General features: G+C 36.3%; 1 protein-coding gene across 8 annotated transcripts in view; it reads right to left on the minus strand.

Annotated features, from left to right (window-relative positions):
• The window catches only part of LOC124175825 (venom metalloproteinase 3), a 108,567-nt gene that overhangs the window by 45,111 nt on the left and 40,863 nt on the right, over positions 1-22,593 (minus strand). For all 8 annotated transcript variants that reach the window (XM_046556404.1, XM_046556402.1, XM_046556401.1 and 5 more), the window contains one exon: positions 8,521-8,618. In XM_046556404.1, coding sequence (XP_046412360.1) covers positions 8,521-8,580 — 60 coding nt within the window. In that variant the 5' untranslated portion in view covers positions 8,581-8,618. The remainder of the gene's footprint in view (positions 1-8,520; positions 8,619-22,593) is intronic.

Raw genomic sequence — 22,593 nt, forward strand, 5'->3', positions numbered from 1 at the left:
AAAAAGCGGTGTATTTTGAATGGCGAACCTAACCCCCTTTCCTGATCGTTTAGGGCTAACGTGGAGAATTATTATTTGAAAGAGATTTTTCTTTATTTATTTTGAACTGATTCAGAGGGTGTCTCAGTCAAAATTGTCCCTGGCTTATTTTAAGGATCATCTTAACGTATACTTTCATGTAAGCTTATGGTTGGTTGATCACACTTTTCTAAATAAGCGTAACAGACCTGTAAGAAAAATACACGTAGCTCTCATTCGGTAAAGTTGATAATTAAGGATGAAATTGATTTTTTTTTTTTAAATAAAATTGAAGTCATGTTTTTATTTTTGCCTACCTGCTCAAACTAAATTTACAAACTTCATATATAAACTGATTTCGTTACAAATAAAATTTTAATATCGGGGCCCGTGCCTTGATTCGGCACTGATAATGGAAAGGCTTTAAATGTCACAAACGACAATAAAACCATTTTGCATTACAGGTATCGACGGTTTAAATCTTAATCATCGTCTGTGTTTTGAAACTAATATTTATAGCAACAAGTGTATCACACCTCGTCACATTATACATACAATAAGATGTTAGAATGGCAGACCAATCGGCTTTTTGAGACCAGTTTTCTGGTTAAGAATTGGCGGAATGTGCCATACGTAGTAGGTGGATTCCTGAGGGAAAACCGGCAGAACTTGATTCAATAACGTTCACCTGAAGTAGTCATATTTCAAGAGCCGGTGCAAAAAAAGAAGGTTCATAATGCAATCTTCTACAGAATTGATTATCTTGTTGGAAAATTTTAAGGGGTGTCCCCTGAATGTAAAATCAAGTTGAAAAACACGTTTTGTGAAACATCTCTTGAAGCGTGCATCGTACGACAAAACAATACAGATCGTTTTTGTAGATAATAAAATTTTCCACAACTTTCAAATTTTCATTTACAGCATGACAAACTTTTTCATTTTGATGAAAGATTTCAGGGAAAAAAAAAAAAAAAACAAAAGAAAATGTATGGGAAGTTTTATGTTCTACAAATTTCATCATCGCCATTTTTACTATTTCATCAACCCCTAACTACGTATATGTTTGGCAATATCGATTTTGGAAAAAGTTTGCCGCTCTATGTATAAAAATCTATCCGCCATAGAGAAAAAAGGACGGTATAAAAGTTGCAGAAAATTTTATTACCCATATACTAGAAAGGTTAGTGAATTTCTCGTACGACGCTACGGTTCGGGAGATATTTGATAATACGTGTTCTCCAAGATGGCGACCGAAGCTCACGCCTAACACTTGAATCTACATTCAGGGAACACCCGAGAACATTTTCCAAACAAGAAAATCAATCCTGTAGAAGATTGCAGAAAAAAAGTCCCTGGCTCTTGGCCTATCACTTGTGCCTAGTTTGCGTACTTGGTTAGGTGTTTCATTTGTACAATCTATGACTGAAAGAGACCTTGAAACAGAAACACAGCCGCGGAGTCTGTGAAGCGATTGGAAACTCGACGCCACCGCACAATGCAGCGAATCGAATCTTTGCACACATCGGTGTACGTATTATGCTTAACGTGTGTTGAAACTCTTGCAGCCAGTTAGTCAATGGCTTCATAATAGGCACGCTGGCGAAATAACCAACGAACTGGGTAATCGCCGAGTTGCGATTCACGATTTTTAACTCGCATTGAGACTCGATTCGTTCGTTAGCTTTTTTCTTTTCTTTTTTTTTCCCTTATGCGGTTGAACGCTGATTATAGAAAATTATTCATTAAAAAAAGTATACACCAAGTCTTTATATTACGTTATATCAGAATTATGCAGTGGATGTACTGTGAGAAATTTCATTAGTTATAGTTGCTAAAATATTGTAGTGAAATGGGTATCGTTTTGGAAGCGGTTTCAATATCTGTAGGAATTACGAAAAAATGTGGTGCAATCGAGTAACCACCTAGTATGAATATATATTCTCGTTACTGCCACAAAACTAATTATCATTACGTACGAAGAACTACATCTTTCGGTTTTGGTGAATAAAAGGGGAGAAAAAAAAAACAAAAAAAAAAAAAAAACAGTCAAGTACGCTACAGCAACCACAACTAGAATTTTTGTTTTTCTTGTGTATTTATTTATCTCTTTCTGTATTAAAGAAAATATAATTTAATTTACGATTTCGTTTCTGAGCATCGCGTCTCCCATTATTGAGGAATTTATTAGAAGCATTCAAGTGGTTTATTCACCGTTTGCAATACTGCGCGACAAATTTGTTTTTCCCCACGCGTAGTCTGCAAAACATTACTTGGAACTTGTCTCATTTCGCCGTCGTGAATAAATATATATATATAGTACAGCAAATAAATATAAAAATTTTAGGTAAGCAATATAAACAGTTTCCTGCGGCTGCGTACTGTTTGCGCATAAATTCGCAAAACTATCACCTGTACGTCAAAAAAACATGGATCAAAGACAGACTTTACGCGGCTTCTTTACTTTGAAACCGAGGGAAAAGAAAAAAATAGAGCCATGAGAAAAACAACAAGCATTACATGGGTAATTTAATTACACTTATACCGTGTGCATCTTTGTCAGAAAACTTGCAACTATCACCGCAATAATCATTTTATACATTGTCAAGTTTAAAAAGATAAAACACGAACGAAAATAGCTATAATATTGATGATAATAATAATTCAACTCGACCAGATCAGACTCACGTCATTTCGAAAACCACCAGCTTCGATAACTCAATTTAATTGATCGCGGCTCATTCAAAGTTGAAAAACCCCAGCCGAGTAAAATTTGTGCAAACAATATGCAAATTTAATTCTAAAATATCGAAAGAAATATCAGTGTTAATGGTTTTGCATCTGTATAGTTTAGCTATCCATAATCGGTCATTTATTGAAAAATAATTTGCAATATTTGTGTACAACTGCGTCGTATATTTACTTATTTAGTACAACTACGTTACAACTTTACTTGTATGTGTTTTATTACAATGTGATTAAATCGCGGCTCTTCGATAAATATAAATAAAATATACCGGAGAATGGGGTTGAAAAGGTCGGTAAAGCAATAGAACATGACCATAGATTCCGATTCATTGCACAAGAACGATAAAATGCCGAGGTTATCGAGATCTTACGACGTGTGTTGGGTTTTATAGTTAAATAAAGCGGGAGAATGCTTAAATGATTTTGAATTTCTCGAATTTAACGGTGGAAATTTACTACGATTGATGTCGTCTGCTCTGTAACCGTTATTCGAAGACGAGTACAGGACCTATCTCCTTGGTTATTACAATATTATAAATTATATTTGAAACACGGACAAGAGAATTCGTAACAGACGACGAATCAGCTTTGTTCAACCGATCGTCAAAAGCTGGACATTATTTGTTAGAAAAAAAGAGAATTTGAAAAAAAAAAAACGTCGACGAACCGATGAGGCGCGAGTAATTGTTCTAACCTTCTTTCTTCTTTTTTGCCTTCACTCACGGTTTTCGGATTCACCGATAAGTTCACCAAACCGTTCAGTGGGCCAAAATTAAGGGGCAGAACTATTTACGGGAAAATTCACATATTTGTATAATACAATACTATACAAGTTCAATTTATGTGTTTTTAGTTGAATCCCGGAGCCCAGAGATACTAAAATACTTAACAGCGTTGTTGAGGGAAGTCTGCAGATTAAGAAACCATACGATTTTTTCCAATTGAGTGAGGAATAAGGGAAATAACACAAAAGAAAGTGTAAAAGATCCCACTTTTCACATTGCTTCTTCTATAATTTGTATTCCGAAATAAAAATATCCTATCTAGTCAACCATATTCGTTATTCATACATTTCTGACATTCGGAGGATTCAACTTCACTAACTTTAGACTAAAAAGAACAGTTCTATGGTGACTAGAGGGTTAATTACGAAAGAGGTTCGCAGTTTCAATTTTTCTATCAACCAAGGAGATAGTTTTCTCACAAAACTAGCGAGAGCTGAATTCGGTTACTAATTCTAAGCCTTTGTTTCTCAACTTCTCCGGTTTCCACGCTTTTTGACTGGACTGTACGCCCGACACATGCCGAACGTATAAATCCTTGCGAAAAATGAGAACAGTACATGTAGATAGTTGTAGGTATCCATTACTACCGAGCTGGTAAGGAACCGTTATTAAAAGTACCACATCGTGTGTAAAATAGACTGCAAGACTACGCTTTCCCGGGTATTTGTTAAGTAGGTATTATACCTATACGTAGCACTGCTCTGACAACTGTACCAGAAATGAAAGTGAATGTAGCAGGCGTGCATCTTACTATATTATATTTTTCACCTATAGAATCAGTACACCAAGCTGCAGAGATATAGGAATGGCATTTTAGAGTACTGTGAAAACAACTTTGATAACACAGTTCTGCAACCAAAAAACTGCACAGGTTGTTTTTTTTTTTTTTTTTTAATGCTTTTTCTTACAGATTTTTACTCACTGAAACGGGAAAAAATATTCAAAAAGTTCCATCGCGTCAGATTTTTTCTAGAACTAGTGTTTGTAGTTTCATTTGGAGTGAAATTTCCGTTTAACTAGAAATCTGGTATCTTATTCTTGTTGCTAACAAGCCTATGCAAAAGCGATTTCTTACTTCGATTTAGTATGTATTAGAGTGAGACTCGAGAATAAATACAAGCAGGGAAACAGAAAATGGAAAGCGGAAGTGTGTTCGGAGGTGTATCGAAGAGAGGAAGAAAAGGTTTCATTGGGGAAAAGAATGAACATGGAATGTTAAATACATTTCGTAAAGAAATTGTTTGTTTAATTTTATAAGAAATATTGTTTAGTTCATTGTAAAAAAATTGTCGTTTTTTCATTATTGTTATGCTTTTTTTAAAAAAGGATCTTATATTTTGCAAGAATATTGTACGCGATGGACGGAAATGGAACTGATTTTTGGTTTCAGCACACTAATAACATAATATTTATCAAAAACGTCTCGTGCAGCTGAAACAAAAATATTTGTTTGCAGACCTGTGTGATCGCTCAATCGACGTTTTCGAATATGCCTAATTCGTAAGCTTCAGATTTTCCTAACAAATGAAACTATTGACGAACCTTAGTCGATAGTTGATCAATTAAAAAAAAAAAAAATTGAGAAAGTACATAATTACACCTGAGCTTCTGGCTTCAAATAAGAGAGCTAGAGATCGTTACTAATCGTAAGCGAGAGCTCGGACTACGACGGAATCCGGTTGTCGGAAGAATCTCGTTAACTTTTATCTTTGGACTTTGCCCATTGGCAGTGAAATTCCTACAGCGGTGTGGGTTTGTATATTATAACATATACGTGACATATTACACGTACACAGTGCCATCCGAAATTTTGGGATCACTTTTTGAGTTTTCGATCGGGATAAGAAGTTGGATCTCTCAGTCAAAGACAAAACATGAACGAATGATCGAAATCCCGTTTCAAAGTAGAAGAAGGCAGCTTCGTTAGATTTTGAAAATAAAAAAAAAAAAATTATCTCCGACTCTGCTTCGCACTCGTTGCATAATGTTGATCGTGGTTTTTCTCCTTCTTTTTTATTGTGTTGCAGATTTCATACCTTGAAGAATCTCTTTTTATAATATAGACGCCATTATGGAAACAGGTTTTTCCAAATCACAAAAAGAAATTTCCATTGCTATTAGCCGAGAAATTACACATAACTTTGTAATAGTATGAAAATGGTAGTCAAGAAAAATAAATAAATAGACTTCAACATTACGTTGTGAATGCAGAGAGAATCCTTTATGGATCCAAACGTAGAGCCTTGGATGAAATCTACTTTTGAATGCGTATGGCCCCCAAGGATTGCATCGTTATTCATTGTACTTTGGTGGAACTGGATCTGTTTCCAGATGTGCTGGCAGACCAAATGTATTTGTGCTTAGCAATGAGTATGGATTGAAACATTTTTTTTTTTTTTTTTTTGTAGACAAACTTATTTTCGCCAGAATTTATTGGGGTATTTTTAAAAATGAATCTTGGTGAGTAATTGTTTTGCTGGTTTCTAGATTGCAAAGTAAATTTTTGTCGTTATTTTCCACTCTGATGTACTTGGCGCAAGGTTTTTTGGAGGTGCTTCTGATGAATTTCAGTACTTGTTGTTTGCAAGCAAGGCTATTAGTTATGCGTCTAGATTCATCGAAAGCTCTACAACTTATAAAAATAACTTGAACTAGTGTACGACGATCAGGAATGATTAGTTAGTTTTTATTCGCGACTATCAGTTCACTGATGAAAAATTTAGAAATTTGTGTCGAAATTCGTATCGCTAACTTTGCTTGATCGAAGCTTTTCGTACCTTGTGACCCCACAAGATCAGTTATAATTATACTCTTTAATCTCTCTGCTAGTTTGGCTTTTTTCACGTGGCTATGTTTGGTAAATTGAGCACTCAATGTTATTTAATCGATCGAGCTCATTGAATTTGCACAGTTTCCAGCTACCCAAGTTTCATTAATTATTTAAATGTTTATCGTGGAATCTCAATATTGTCAAAGAATTGATGTTTTGATTAAAGTTAATTAGCCGGAACTTCAAACTGCATCTCGTTTCTGAATCTAACACCACGAAATAACAAATTTAGATGATAAACGTTACATGGCACAATACTTGATAATAAAAAGCAGCACAACATCAAATGTAAAATTATCTTACCGCTGTTTGCACTTTTACTTTGAAGAGATCAACATTTAATTGCTTAAAATCAACTGACGCAAAGATTCTCTCTTCCATTGACGTTACCACAATTTAGTAGAAAGATTTGATTTTAGATACTGAAAATTTGCAAATTTGACGCCTTACTAAAGCGATATCATGAAACATCTTTTGACGCACCATGAAGTTTAATAAAGAATTTTCTCGTCAAAATCTACGATAATGGCGTTAAATCCTACGACTGCGTACTCCGAGCTTGGAAATACCTTCGCTGTCCGTGTTCAATTTCACTTCAGTGAAAGCTCGTACATAGCTTTTACATCGCTAGGATATTACTGATATCGCGAAAAATTCCTATTAAAAACCATATTGGCATGAGAACCTCGTGAAATGAGTTTCACTAATAAGTTTCGGTATCGGTTCATCTTGATGTACTCCGTTACGCCTTTACACATCCTTGTGATGTGAAAATAGATTTCTCAAAACAAAGCATTACATATTTCAAACAGTTTTTCACTCGGAGTTGTAATTCTAAGAACATATATTAATCATGAATGTTGTTAAAATAATTATTCGCCAACCTTATAGCTTGAATCGCCTGAGACAAAAAGTTCCAACTCATAGTGTAGGAATAACTTTGTTGGATCTGAAACTTTCTGTTTGCTAGTCGCTGAATGCAGGTGAGCTAAATTTCATGATCGTGCCAAATGACAAGTCAAGCGGTGAAATACATTCGTTACATGATTACATGATCATGGTAAAATTCAGCGTTAATAAATGTTTGATTATGTTATCACCAATGTCATACCAGAGTGGCCATATTCTTTAAATCTGACTTGTTTTTCTAAAACAATGTCTAATCGGTTACACGCTCGGTAAAAACTACAGCGCGAGGAAACTGTTTTTTTTTTTTGAATTCGTTACACTCGAGTTTATAAATTAAGATGTTTTGATCAACACTTGCCTAATGCAATTGAGTTTTGGGTCGATATTAGACCAAACATCACAAAACTAGTTTATTCCTGACTCAACTGTAGTGGCCACTTTAGTGACCTGAAGAGCGGGACAAAAGTAGCATATGATTCCCTTATACTTTTTTCCTGCATTTACGGCAGAAAAGTTTTTACTTCCCGGTTATTTGCTAATGGAGTAGCCACTTTTCGAGTCAATATGGCGGTCGCAGTTAAGTCAGAAATAAAATTCTATGCGCAAAACGAGAATAAAGTCATTTATTCCATTGTTGCGTAATGTACTATTTAAGATTATATGGAAAACGAGAATGCTACAGCAGAAAGTTCTGCAGTTTTTATTCTTTTACGCGTATCAGCGTAAACTTCGTTGAAACGATATTTAATTTTTCTTGATATGTTAAATAAACAAACGAACGGAAGAGGTTTGAATTTCGACGGTGGATCGCCCTTTTGTACCGGAATTCAGGAAAGTTACTGATATCCCGAAAATCGGCAAAAAAATGTGTGGTTTTTTTCACACGTGTTGCTATTCCCACATTTTCCGCACTTCAAGGGCCAAAAAGTGCATAGCTGAGTCACTTTGCGGAAATCCGGAAGAACGATGATTGCGGAAATCCATCGTGAGACTGTTTTCATGCAATATTAAGATCGCTAGACAAGAACTAGGAACTACCTACATTAATTTCGTAAATTAAAGATACTCTCACAATCAGCTGGGAAGCATCTTTTTTTAAGTGATTGGTTACACTTTTTAATCTATTTATCCATATAGCAGCATTTTGCCATTCTGTTGAGTATCAGTGTAAAAGTAAGAATACAATAATGTAATTAATCTAATATCTTACGAAATGTAGTGATTTTCACTTACGTTGTAGCCTTGTGCAAGAGTTTGGCTGACCATGCATAGTAAAACTAAAGTGCAAAGCATGATGTACAGAAATATCCCAATTCGGGTGCGCCAAGTTACTGAAACAGAAAAAAAAACAGATTTTTATTTGTGCATGCCTGTAAACGAGGAACTGCATGTGCAGAAACATACAATTAGCTTTAAAATTCATGGACGCATAACAATTATTTATGCATACATGTTTGTGTACGAGAGTCAATAACAAAAATTTACGCGCAAGTCGAAGCAGTCTTGTTATCGCTAAGAGATGCCCTTGGCGTATACGGCGAAAATATGATCACATATTTCTCTCCATTCACGGTTGACTCCAACATTTGAGAATTTTATTCAAAAAGCTGGCAGGAAGAGCTTGCATTTGAGATCTGTTTCGATGCAATCAATAAGGGGAGAGCTGAGAATAAAATTTGATACATTTTTAATCTCATCAAAATCATCAGTTGGCTTAACAATTTTCATCGTCTGCCTTTCAGTCTAGATGTATAAGATACGCTTGAAAGTTGTATGACTTTAAAGATAACATAGCGAGGCACTGTTCTACACAGAAATTAGCAGTTTAACTACAATTGATTTACCTTGGGACAAGTCCCCTAAGGCAGCATGAAGAGTTACCATACGTAACGATGAAATGAAATAAAATAAAGTAAAAAACGAAAGTAATAGCAAAGAAATAGATGTAAACATACACACAGCAGTGACAGATAAGAGAAAAATAACTAACAAGGAGCAAACATAAATAAATAAATAAAATGGAGAAGGAATGGACCAGCGGATAAAATGAAAATAAAGCTAGACAACAGCGTTGTAAGATCGTCGTTTAAGATCGAGGAAACAGGTAAATATGTTGACCTTGAACAGCCCTACAGTTTTCACCTCAAAAATTGCAGTAGGCAGCGAATACCAATGAGGTTGAAGTTAGTAACGTTACTGTAACGACGCGTGTTTAGGAAAGATCGTTACTTCGCACCTTCAGGATTGTCTGTTTAGTGAACCACACTAAACAAAACACATTTATATTTTGAAAAGCCAACTCATTGAAAGTTACTCTCAAATTGAACAATAGAGAAGATTTCCCTGATGTTTCGTTACCGTAACGTTACTAACTTCAGCTTCGAGAATTCTGTAGGTAGCATGCCGTCACAACAATTGACCATTCATAACAGACCGTCCGGCAGAACAACACTTGTAAGCGATGGGTTTACGTGGCAAACGACACTCCGCAGGTCTAAAAGACTCTGCCAGGTAAGCAGGACTGCCAGAGTGCAAAACGTTGAATAAGTAACACCCGATAAAATAGAGCCTCCTGTTCTGTAGGATAAGTGTAACAGAAAACAACGACCTATCAAAGTCGAGGTGATGTAACACGGTATTGATCTTATTGCAGATTTTGTAACACGTTCGTTCTAGGAAAGAGTAGGCATCGACACGAGATCAAGACTCTTAACTTCATTAGCATAATTTATACAATGATTTCCGACTATAATAGGAGGTAGGGGAGTGGCATTGAGCTGATTTATAAACCTCACAGTACCACATAACAGCGCCTTGGTCTTGTCGTAGTTGATTTTGAGACAGTTATTCAAAGCTCAGTCAGAAATGGCCAGCACATCCTCAAAAACTCGTCTGACATCTTTATTAATGTTCACTGAAGAAAACGTGAAATAAATTTGAAGGTCATCTGTGTAAAGAATGTGCTCACAATCACACATCACTGTCGGTAGATTATTCAAAAAGACAGAAAAGAATAACGGGCCAAGCACAAACTCCTGAGGAACCCCTGATTTAATTCCAGCCCAGAAAGTAACAGAATGACCATACGAGAATCCATGGCTTATTTGAACTTGCCGGTTAGTTGAGCAAGGCTGACTACATATTATATTTACACCGAAAACCCAACTTATACGGATCAAGTAATTCATGCGCTCCACATAGCCGGCGAGCTGATAATACACAATCGTTTCAAGACCCTTGGAAAGTGCACCCAGAATAAGAATGGAATGGAAATCATCCCACGAGACAGGGTTCTTAGTTTTGTTGATCGGTTGAACCAAAGGTTCTTCCATAAAAGGGGAAGAACAGAATTAGTAATCGAATAATTACTGATTTCCAGTACAAATGGAAACAGTGATTTCATTACAAGACGCAGATGTCTAGCACTTATGCCATCGCAGCCGGAGGCTTTGGAAGTGGATGAAAGAACTAATTCAGCAAGGTAGACAGGCGTGATGTGTTGAAAATAAAAATGTTTACAGTTAAACTCAGAGTCAAGGACAATTGGAACCACAAGGCAAGGAAGACCCGAGGTACTAGTCTGTGCAAAATAGGCGTTAAGACGGTTAGGCGTCAGATCTACAGGAAGCACAACCTAGCGCTGCTTACACAAACCGAAATGTCTCAATTCACGCCATAAGGATCTGGGCGTGGTGAGTGCAGAAAAGAGATGTTGTAACAGGTAGACTCAGTAGCCCAAGTTAGCATTTGGACGTGATTTCAGAGGGTTTTGTACCTATTGTACAGCACCAAGCACAGAGCCTTATTAAATACTTTAAAGTTATCATTACGTTCCCTCGTGAGACGCCGAATGTAGTCAGTTAGCCAAGAGGCAGGAGTACGCTTAGTGTGACACGTTTTGGACAGTGCGTGATTATCCAAGGTGTCAAGTAAGTGCGTATTAAGCAAGGCAAGCTTATCGGCGATTCCAACTCTATCGACTAATTCCTTATCCAGCACAGAGGTCCTGTTTTGGTTTAGCGAATCCTGGTGGAGGGCCTGCGCATCGATCTTCTTGACGTCCCGGTAACTGAACGACTTAGGAGCAGGACGAGGTAACTTAAGCGGGTAGCCAACACAAAATCATTCGTGCCCTGACAGAAACGGAGCACCCGACTGCCCTTGGAATACAATCTTCTCACTATCGTCAACTACACAAAGATCCGCCCACGTATAAGAGTCTTCAGTGTAATGCGTAGGCTCAAACGTAACGACATACAAATTATTACACGCAAATAATAGCAGCAATTGCTCAGAGTGGAAGGAGCATGACAAGAGATTCGCATTAAAATCCCCACCAATAACAAGGTTTTGGTAAACATGTTCAGAAAAAGTGTCCTCGAATCCGCTCAAACACCCAATCTCACGAAGATGGTATACAACGGAAAACCGTAACTTAGACGCAATTGGAATAGCCATATCCAATATTATAAATTCTGGCTTATGGCAATACTGGCCAGGAAACCTTAGGATTACTCAAGCACTTGGATTAGAATGTACGTATACAGCTACCCTGCCTCTGCAATACATCATCGTGTCGTAAAAATAGTCTCTAAAGTAGCTAGCAAAGTTATGAAAACGAGCAACCAGGAATTGAACGTTAGAGTGGCAGAATTTCAAGTAGCCGTGACAGCGACCAGATGAAACAGAACGATCAGCTGGTGGAGCCAACGGAAGCTCACACGATAAAGAAGGACGACCACTGTTCACACGCAAAGGTCGAATGCCGATAAGGGGCTGCTCAGGCTGAACAGCCGGGAGGTCATCTAAAGAGCGAATCCGTAAAAGCTTAGCTCCAGTATCCTTCTTGAGAAAACTGCCTCACGCCTGGCTCGGAGATATTTGAAGTCGTGCCGCTTAGTATGGCTACGCACCTAGTGCAAGAGATCCTGCTCAGAAAAGGAAAGGGTTTCATGTATGTGAAAACGAGATTCAAGGAGAGAACCATCAATCAATTTTGCTAATAACACTCTCATGGCATCCCGGTTTTCTAGCCACACAGATTGCGTATTACGAAGGTGGTAAATCGAACGATTAGCGATATCTGATCTCACAGCAAAAAAGATTTACCCATCGGTTAAGCTTCGAAAAATTATTTTACTCATAAATAAGTTCAATGGTCTGACGATTCTTTTCAGGATGAAAGAAGAAAATGTACATAACGCAGAACAGAATGCTTCGTATGATATATTTCCTTTCATCAGGTATCAAAGTATGCATTATTAATAATTCTCCTACGAATGACTCGATGAAGACTACATGATTGTTTTCTATGTAATCTGAAAAGGAGTCTTATCATATCGAATCCAACCTCAATGCCTAATTAAAAATACATTCAGGGGCCGGCGATGAAAATATTCTAATTCATACACTGGAGTGTGAAAAATTCGACAACTTCCTCGGACTGTAGTTCTGATGAAGCATTTAACCTGTTGATGTTGGTTCAGGAAATCGTGTTAGATTTACAAAATATTACCACTGTGGTATGATATTCGTGACAACGTAATCTGATATTTATTAATGCTGAATTCTAGCTTAGATATATATGTATATTAAGCAGCGAATGTATTTCGCTTTGTGACTCGTTGTTGCGCATGGTCATGAAATGTAACTTGACGATGAGATTGCTGCTTAGAGGACAGTCTCTAATATTGGCGAGAGATTGTACAATGGTACGTAATGTTCCGATCGGTTTCAAGATTCACATTTACCTCGATCTGGCTCACCGATTGGAAGCAACAACTATCACATCTAGTCATGTTATTCCGACAAATTCTGCTTATTCACTTCTCATCGCACGGGTTGGAAATTTTTTTAGGGCAAAACGATGAACCATCATGAAAACAAAAATCTTAAATGGGGAAGGTGTAAGTCACCTTAAAAATAAACAGACTAAAGGAAAAACGTTGAAAATCTATTAATTTGGATCACTCATCAACTTTTGCTGCATCAGTTATTTCAATTTATTTGTTACTTCGCACAAGCGACACAAGTACTAAATATAATCACAAATACTACAAAAAAACAACCGCTAAAAGCATTAAATACTTCGAAACATACAACGTAATATACTTGTGATTCGAAAGTTCATGCTTTGAAAATTGCATACTGTAGTGCAGGAGATTTGCAAATTGCTTGAATACCTACGGTTATACTCAGTTCTAATATAAATATGTATAGAAAATTTCAACGCAATTTTCTCGAGACTATATTTCTGGGACTTTACCACGATATCTAAAGAACCGCGTGAGATATAAATTTTTTTTTTTTTAATTCTCATACAGAAGTTGTAAAACACTACAACGCATTAATTATACCTAAAAAGTGCCAGCAAAAATTTGTGCTTACTTTTTTAATAACAATTAACTTAAATTTTTCAAAAATTTTCATTATTTAGACGCCATTTTTTTTAGGATGGTTTCATTTTTCAGGTATAATCTACAGAGGGGATATACGGAGTAGAAATATTTTCGAAATTTAAAAACATCTATATCCGTTCTATTGGAACCGTGGTAGAAGGGGATTTTACGTAATTCGCCTAAATACGTAGGAGCACCGATGCTATTGACCTTAAAATGAATCTCAATGAATTTGTCTACGCTCGATCTTTTCAGCAAACATTTCGTAATTTTCAGGAGCAAGAATTTCCGGACGGACAAAAATACACGTGTCTTTCCTTTTTAAGTATTTTTTGCGTAAAAAAAATGTCGCTCGTTTTGAAGAATACGAAGTTAATTCTTGTCAAATTTGACGTGGAATTGCCTTTATCAATATTTGATGAGATCGGACTGTACTTCAAATAAACATAAAAAGACCTAAAAGTTCCACTGGTTATGGCAAAAATACTACCACTTGTTTCACATATTATCACATTTCAGTTTTCAATATAGCTATAAATCTAAATTACCTATAGTAATGAATCGAGTTGTGATTAAATTAAGCGATGTCTAAAAAAAATGTAAAATAAAACGTAAAACAAAAAAGTAATCCTAATATTGATTTCTAAGAGGCACGAGAGACGGGTAAATAAAGATAACAAAAAAACAAGAACAGCGTACAAGAAGAATGCCTGATTAGACATAAAACAATACACAGATCACTGCTATTGCTAATGAACAAAGTTTGTCTTACAACAATCTCGTGTTCCTGCAATGTGATATCAAATAAGCAATGTACGTCATTATTAGCAGGTAAAAAGAGAGAAAATAGAACAAAAATAAAACAAAGCTCATCGGCAGCGCAGAAAAATAGCAGTTCGAACAGCGAAATGACGGTAATTTGATCGTAAACACAATGAATTATCTTACCGTTCTCTCGAGACAATGTTTTATTTTGTTTTTTCGCGTAGTCCATTTTTGTGCTTATTGATTTAAAAAAAGAAAATTACATTTTTCCTCGAATTCTCATTGCGCATATGAATTATGACATAGAATTTCAGTGTTAGTGAAATTTCGTGGTAATTCAAGAAACGATAAAAAGACCATCATGGAAAGAAAAAAAAAACCATTTCATCAAAATGAAATATCATCCTAAGCGTAACTTGGAAGTAACAGGATAAAAAAGAAAATTTCTACAAGTGTAGCTCATAAAATTTCGAGTTCACAAAACACTAGCAATTTAAATTTTTCACTTTTTTAATTTTAATTTTAACAATAAGTTTAATGTTATTTATTTCCACAATAAACGGGATGATCACATCACATAACAGAACAACAACACAGGTAACATAAACATAACAATATAGACTAGAATTAATGAATAGGAAAAAGCCCGAGCAACGGTCAATAATGGTAAAGGAAACGCACGACAGATAAGTTCCATTGGTCATAAACGAGTAACTACTACCTGCAAACGAATGTGAAGGCAGAGATAGTAGAGCCAAAAAGTTTGAGCCAATCAAAGTTAACAACAGCCAACACAAACGTCTCGCCGTCACTGATCTATCGACCTAACTCACCATGGACTATGCTGTCGAAAACTGTTCGTAGTTGCCTCTAAGGGACATTCTATCTATCGGGGACATGAAAATAAATCTTATCAACAAACGCAGTACAGCCCACCAAGTTGCTGAAAGTTTTGAAAATCAAAAGAGCATCCGAGCATATTATACAGGATTCAACAGTGCATGCATTATAGCCAACTTAACCACGTTCCCGTTATCGTAGTCCCGGACGGACATGGTCCTCTCTAACCTATAAGACAGGTGCCTCAAAAACTTGTGTTGATCACGCTTACTTGCGTTGAACACACTTACTAGTGTTGAACATGCTCAAGCATAACATTACATCACTCTTGGTATGTTGTATGTATGAGGGGGTTGAGCTTCAGCCGCCATCTTGAAAAATACGTTTTCTCAAATATCTCGCGAACCGTGCATCGTACGAAAAATACTTTGTTGTAACTTTAGCTATGTTACCTTATCCAACAATAAATATTTATAGTTTTCCGAGGAGGGCCCCTCTCAGGGCCGAAATGTCAAACATTGACTTCCAATCGTTTGACCTTCGACGCCGGGAATTCCACACATATTGTCAAGATAAGGTCGAGAAAATAGTTGACATTGTACAAAATATTTTTTTCAGCACTTGCTCGGAAAGTAAGCTTGTTAAAGCCTGTGGAATATACGTAAGGAACCCCATTTCCGAACAGTGTGATGAAACAACGAAACAAGCGCATGCGCGCAACCGAATTGCTCGATTTTACATACTAGGGCTTTCCTTGGCGCATCTGTACCTTCGAATAACTCATTACCACGCACACTGACACACCATTGAGCGTAAGTTACCTAATACCAAACTTACGCGCAGTAGAACCTTCGTTGCTTCTCAAATAAAAGTCCCCTTTATAGGTATTGGATAAAGCAGCATGCGTCAGACTCACAGTAGCATGTGTGAATGGGCGAAATCTGACTCGTGAGATTACAGCGCTTGCCTCTGGCTCGTGCCACCAACTTCATACTCGTATTCATGTGAACGCAGCACTCGCCTTTGTGGCTTAAGTGGCAAACTTCATACGTATCGGAAATCCCTCACTTTCCGCCCTAGTAACACAATATACTATTTCTTTCCAGAATATCTTGGAGCATTGATAACATTATTTTGTACTCGAAATGGCACAACGCATTTACAGAAATAATTACGACGTCATGAAGTATATTTTTCACTAGCCAAATAAAAAGATTCTCAACATTACAATTAGTAATAAAATTTGCATAACTTGTTAAAATCTTCCCATTGATAATCGAATTTTAACAAGTATTCTCTAAGTACGATTTTTATACGTCGAGTAACTTGTAATTAATTATATAATTAAAAAAATGCGATCGATCTTCTTCAAATTTTACGTGATTGGGATCAATTTTGCAATAATTTTTACAGATTTTTAAAAGTGGCCAGACAATTCAAACTTTATCTGTTTCTAACGGTCAAACGGTGTGATGTCAAGAATCAAAAAAATGCGGATGGTTGTACTTGAGACTACCACTAATTATACATGCACCTACTCAAAGTAATTAAGAATATCGGGAATGGTGAAACTCCGTGGTATTCCTCATATACGACATACATAAGATATGAAAAAACACCATGCAACGTACAAATGAATGTCTGCAAAAACCTCCGAATTTCTCCTTGGAAATTAGTGTAACTAAAATCTGTTCAATTATCGGGAATATTGTCCTGGGAATTTTCAGGTTGACGTAGATACCCGCTGCGAGTCAATCTGTTCAACTGCCTTTTACATGTTTACACGAATAGTTTATGTAAATATGTAAATAATATGTATGTATAAATACTTAGCATTCGAATAGAATAGAGTTTTATACATATCGACTCATTGCAATACATAGCAATATTTTTGTCTGCAAGTGTTTGCCGTAAAACGCGTGATTACGTTCGTTTATTATTGTGTCTACGTGTACACATCATATTAGGGCGGAAATCAAGATTTGTACGTATTCCACGACATCTTTATACGTAAACGAACATAAGGTATACAGGTACAACGACTAACGAATTTACACATTCGCGCATAATAATGTAACCGAGCTTTGTCTAACCATTTTACCAAATGGAATAACCCAAGTTTTTCACCGGCATACATAGGGTTTTGTTAATTGTGAACTGTGCCACTTTTCGCAGAAGTCCATCGGAATTTCGAAATTTTTCTCAGATATCTGAGAGAAATCATTTCGTCGGGAGACTTTTTTTTTTAAATTTGGACATAATGCGAAACCCGTGGGTCGAATCACAAAATTTTTTCAACTTTTGCATTCCGTTTTCGATGCCGTAGTTTTTTCTAATATTTTATTTATCATATTTCACCCGTTTTTTGTTGTTTCATTTGAAACACTTTTCTGCATCAAATAAAAATGTATTGGAGGGTTTTTGTTCAGGATAGAACGGGACTGATAAGCCTTTTTTTGAGTTTCGAATATGTGAACTTGTTGTGAGATATTTGGAGACATATACGTTAAGGTCGAAATCGACCATGGCACCCCTTTAACCCTTTGAGTCACAGTGGTAAGTGTTCTGATCACCTATTTTCTATTCATTTTTTGTATATTTCGAGAAGTTTTCAACACGTTTTTTTGCGGTTTTTTACTATTTCTGATGGTATACTAATAGGTTTTCAATAGCCGAGAGTAATTATAGCGACGGTACCTAAATTATTATTGTTAAAAACAAATTGACTGAGAAAAATTTTGAATTTTGAAAGAATTCATTTCCGAGGAAGTTATCCCTCTACATATATACACGTTTTACATAAATTATAAGTTTTCGGTAAATTTTGAAAATTCTAGATGGTGGATCCAATATGGCGGATGAAAATTTGAAATTCGACCGAACCCGGAGGTAAAGTTCTGGTTTCGGGGGTCGCTGGTTACGAATCTGAAATCAGATTTTGAAAATTCAGTATGGCGATTCCAGTCAGCAGCCCCGAAGACTCTTGCATAAAATTTTTCACCATATTCGATCAAATTTGAAATTTTTGACCGCCATATTGGATCCGCCATCATAAATTTTTGTTATCTGATTTCAGATTCGTTACCAGTGACCCGAAAAACGATAGAAAACTATCTTGCTGTGAAAGTTGGCCCAGCACAATACTATTTGGCTCAAAAGGTTAAGTTACAAACGTCAAAATCTTCTAAAAATTTTTCTATTCAAACATTCTCGTTCGGCTACAAAAAAATTGCTTTTCTTCCGATTATTTTAGAAGGTCAGGTTTCATCCAAATTAAAAACAGCGAGGTATCAAATTTGTTGCTTTGGCACGGAATGCCCCATGTACACAATATCGGTGTGCAAGAGTTTTAACAACTGCGAATTGCAAATGCGAATAGATATTAGAAGTGCTGGTTCGTTATTATGAATGTCGCATGTTGAGCTACAACGCTGATTGTGAGACACGTGAGTATTGCACGCATACGTGGGTACATGCATACATACATGCATACATACATACATACATACATACATACATACACGTGTTATGTAGATACCTTACACAAACCGATTGGCTGCAGTCGCGAGTAAAGGGTAACTGGTTTTGCTCTCACGCAGCCAAGGAGAAGCTGATTGCGAAGTAGACAACATTTCCTCCCTGTATAAAATATGTGTCATTGTCGTAAATCCAACGATAATTGTACAGTGCGTGTTCAGTTCGTTACAACAGTAATTATCTGTCGATTTTAAACATTTGCTCTTATACATTTCTCTCCCCAGTGCTATTGTTCCAAAACTCATATTTGTATCTTGGGACCTCTAATTACTGCCGTCAACATTTTTTTTTGAATGTTGAACTTTGCGACTACAAGAGACGGAAAAACCATCTATAAATTATCACCAATTTTTTGTAGCATCCTAGCGTTTTGAGTGGCTTTTTTTGCCAAGCGAAATGAATAAAAAGCGTGTCAATTTTTCGATCAATTTGTATTTGTCAAGCTTTCACGTACCTTAAAAAAATAATTTTCGTATAAAATTGAAAGTAAAAGATATTATTTTTTCCTTAATGATATTTTATACTTACATTGCTGCCAAATTTACAGACAATTAATTGCTCGTTGCAGAGACGTTCGGTAAAAAAGACGCCAGAATAGGATTAAGCAAGATAATGTATTTAGTAGAATAAAAAGAAAAACATTGCTCGTTGCATTGGCCCCTAAATAGCCTGACAAATGAAAACTATTCTTCGTTTCTTTGTAAGTTGGGTTTACAGAGTGTTACATTTTCGGTGTATCGCAATGAGAGCGACCATCGTCGTTGTTACAGATGACGGCTGTTAGCCTTATAAAACTGGACATGATTCGTTTTTGATGGCTTTCAAGCTTTCAGTCCATGTATTCAAATGTAAGTATCACACAATTTTCGTACAGAACCAGGGTTGTGAAATTTTTAGCGAAGAATTAACGAATTGACCAATAATTTTTTATTCTATAATGGAAATCATTTTCAACAAAAATTAAAATTTAATGGCTAATGGGTATATTTGCATTAAAATTCGAGAATTATTGGAACATTAATGCATTGAAAAAAGTAATGCATCACTTACAACCCTGCACAGAACATTAGTTTCTCTTTCAGCTCCATACTTTATTTGCCCCCCACCCGTTATTCGATTGTATGAATAATATTTTCTCCGTCGTAAATAAATTATAGTTCTAATGTAGGACCCCTCAAACGGCTGTAACGACAAACCATTTTTGACTGGTTTTTAAATTGACCTTTTAAACTGAGAAAAGGATCGTTCTATAACTCGACAAGGTCGGAAAATTCTCTTTTTAATCCCAATTTTGTTGTAACTTCAGTACATACCATATGGAATCACTATCGATACAGCCACATATATGAAGAGAATTATCAGGATGTTCGGGGTCAGACGTTGGTCAATTTGGCGTGGAATACCCGGTATAAACTATGCTAGTGAGATTGTCAGCGGCAATTCGGGAAAGTTTTTGCAGCAAACTGTTATTTAGATTGAATTTACTTTCACTAAGATTGCACTCGCGTCAGGTTTCGTGAGTATCAATTATGACTTTTTTTAGTACGCAACGCACAAGTGATGATGCATATAGGAATGAATCGCGAATCCTGAAATTATGTTTTTCGAAAGGTTCTATTTTTGGACGTGATTTAATTCCCTGCCGAAGGTTTTTGTGACGTACCAACTGTGGTGGGTTTTTTGGTTTCCGTAACTGCAATGAAAACCGCTCAAATTTCCTCTGAAATTTCTTGAAGAACTCGGAAAAGTTCTGCGAATTTGGAACTTAAAAAATGACTCACAGAATTTCATTGTCAGTGAAACGGGTACGAAGTAATCAATTTCTAAGACTTTTAGCAAAAGTTTGAGAAAACAAATGTTCCTCAGAGAGCGAAAAGAAACGTGAACTCAAAATTGAGGTTACAACAAATCACACAAATACACAGGTATATTCGGATTACACAATGGGTACTAGCGGTTATTTCATCGATAAAGAGCCGTCCAGAAACTACCTAACGGACTTTGGAAGGAAGTTGAAAATCTCCCAAAAATGACGTTGCGTCAGAGTAACGAGAACGGACGCTTGATTTCAACTGCGCAACGCAATTGTCAAGTCATATTATTCGGTATCGAAACTTCGGTTCCGTACAGGTTAAAACGGTAACATAAAGTTAGGTTAAGTATAGTGAGGAATGTACCGATTTAAATATCCCGATATTTATATATCATTATATTATATATTTGTTTAGTTGTTATTTAGAAGATGAAAATGAGTCATTGTTCAATGTGTAGGACATGTAACGGATGTAGAAAAATTAGACGGGTTCTCGATAGGTACGTCTAGAAAACTCAGAGGTTTCTTTACGGCGTCGTCCACGTCTTTGTCTACAGTCTCACGTCGGGGTCATGAATTTTCTGTTGTTGCCACACCTGTAATTAGCTCGAAATCGTGTGCAAAAAACGGACTTTCACATACTGGTTAAAAAGACCGTGCAGACGTCGTAAGGCCGACATTATTTTACAACCTCTCGGTAGGAACGTACAACAATTTCGCAGCTGTGATTATAGGTTTCGTGTAATTACAACTTCGACTACCAAATTATTGATTCATTATTACTTATTCCGTAAAATCTGCCCAAGATTTCTGAAATCTAAATAAACTAATTGTGTGAGATTGGGAAAGTCTGATCCAAGGGCGATTAAACATGCGGGAACTTTTAATTAACGTACCTGAAAAAATTTCGCTTTAGTTGCAATGCTGTGCATTTGATAAATTATTTATTATTATTTGTCGATCAATCTTTGTTTGACGATATCAGGAGAAGAAATGAACGGATTTGCATGATTCTGGTCTCAATCAGCGGGTTTTTTTTTTCAAAGCAGAACTGACCAATTTGTTGACATATTTCAATAAAAAAATTTCATTTGTTAATGTTTTGTAGGCTCTCGAACGCATCCCAGCTGGAAGTTCTTGGGCTGTCACCATCAAGGTCAGGAAAATTAATCACTTATTTTCATTACTCGATGAAATTTTATAACAATTTGTAGACAAAAATTCTATCGAAGAGTACAGATCACATTTCTTTTAAATGAAATTTGGCAGTCCAAATACAATGCACAAATCTTTTACTACTTTTGCCTCGTACAAAATTCAGTATGAAAATAAAATAAGTGAATAAATAAATCGAATCCGAATTGGAAATAATTGTAATAAAAAATGTTTCTCATGATTTTCGTCGACTTTTATCACAGCGGTTACTTGGTATAATCGCCTTATTGTTAAAAAAAAAGGTATTATGCGTAGAAGATGTGGAGGAGAAATTGATTATTCGTCGGAGGGAAACGGCAAGGATTTGGTCTGTTTTTCGGGCGAGCGGTGAATTTAGTTGCTGGCCGAATGAAAGACGACTTGGGAATGAATATACCGTGAATTTCTCTTGAAACAAGCCTTTCCAAGCCATGCGGTCACCGCCTACACCAGAGCATGCACAACTTTCACTTTGCAACGAGAGTATTTCTCCGTTACGCTCGGTTCAGGTAAAGTTTGCGGATACATCGTCGCAGACGATGACCGCGTGACATGAAAGGGTCCGTTTCCAGAGGAATTCACGGTATGGGAATAAGGATGTTGGTATGAAACTGACTTGTACTTTTTTCAGGTATGGATTTCGTTATAGTATTGAGAACGGAAGGGGGTTGTTTATTTACTTTATTACGGTTACATGGTATTTTGACTAACGTTATATCGTTGCACTTTCGAAAGATATTAACCTCGTTTTTATACAAT

The sequence above is a fragment of the Neodiprion fabricii genome, chromosome 2 (assembly GCF_021155785.1).
Source record: "Neodiprion fabricii isolate iyNeoFabr1 chromosome 2, iyNeoFabr1.1, whole genome shotgun sequence".
Taxonomy (NCBI): domain Eukaryota; kingdom Metazoa; phylum Arthropoda; class Insecta; order Hymenoptera; family Diprionidae; genus Neodiprion; species Neodiprion fabricii.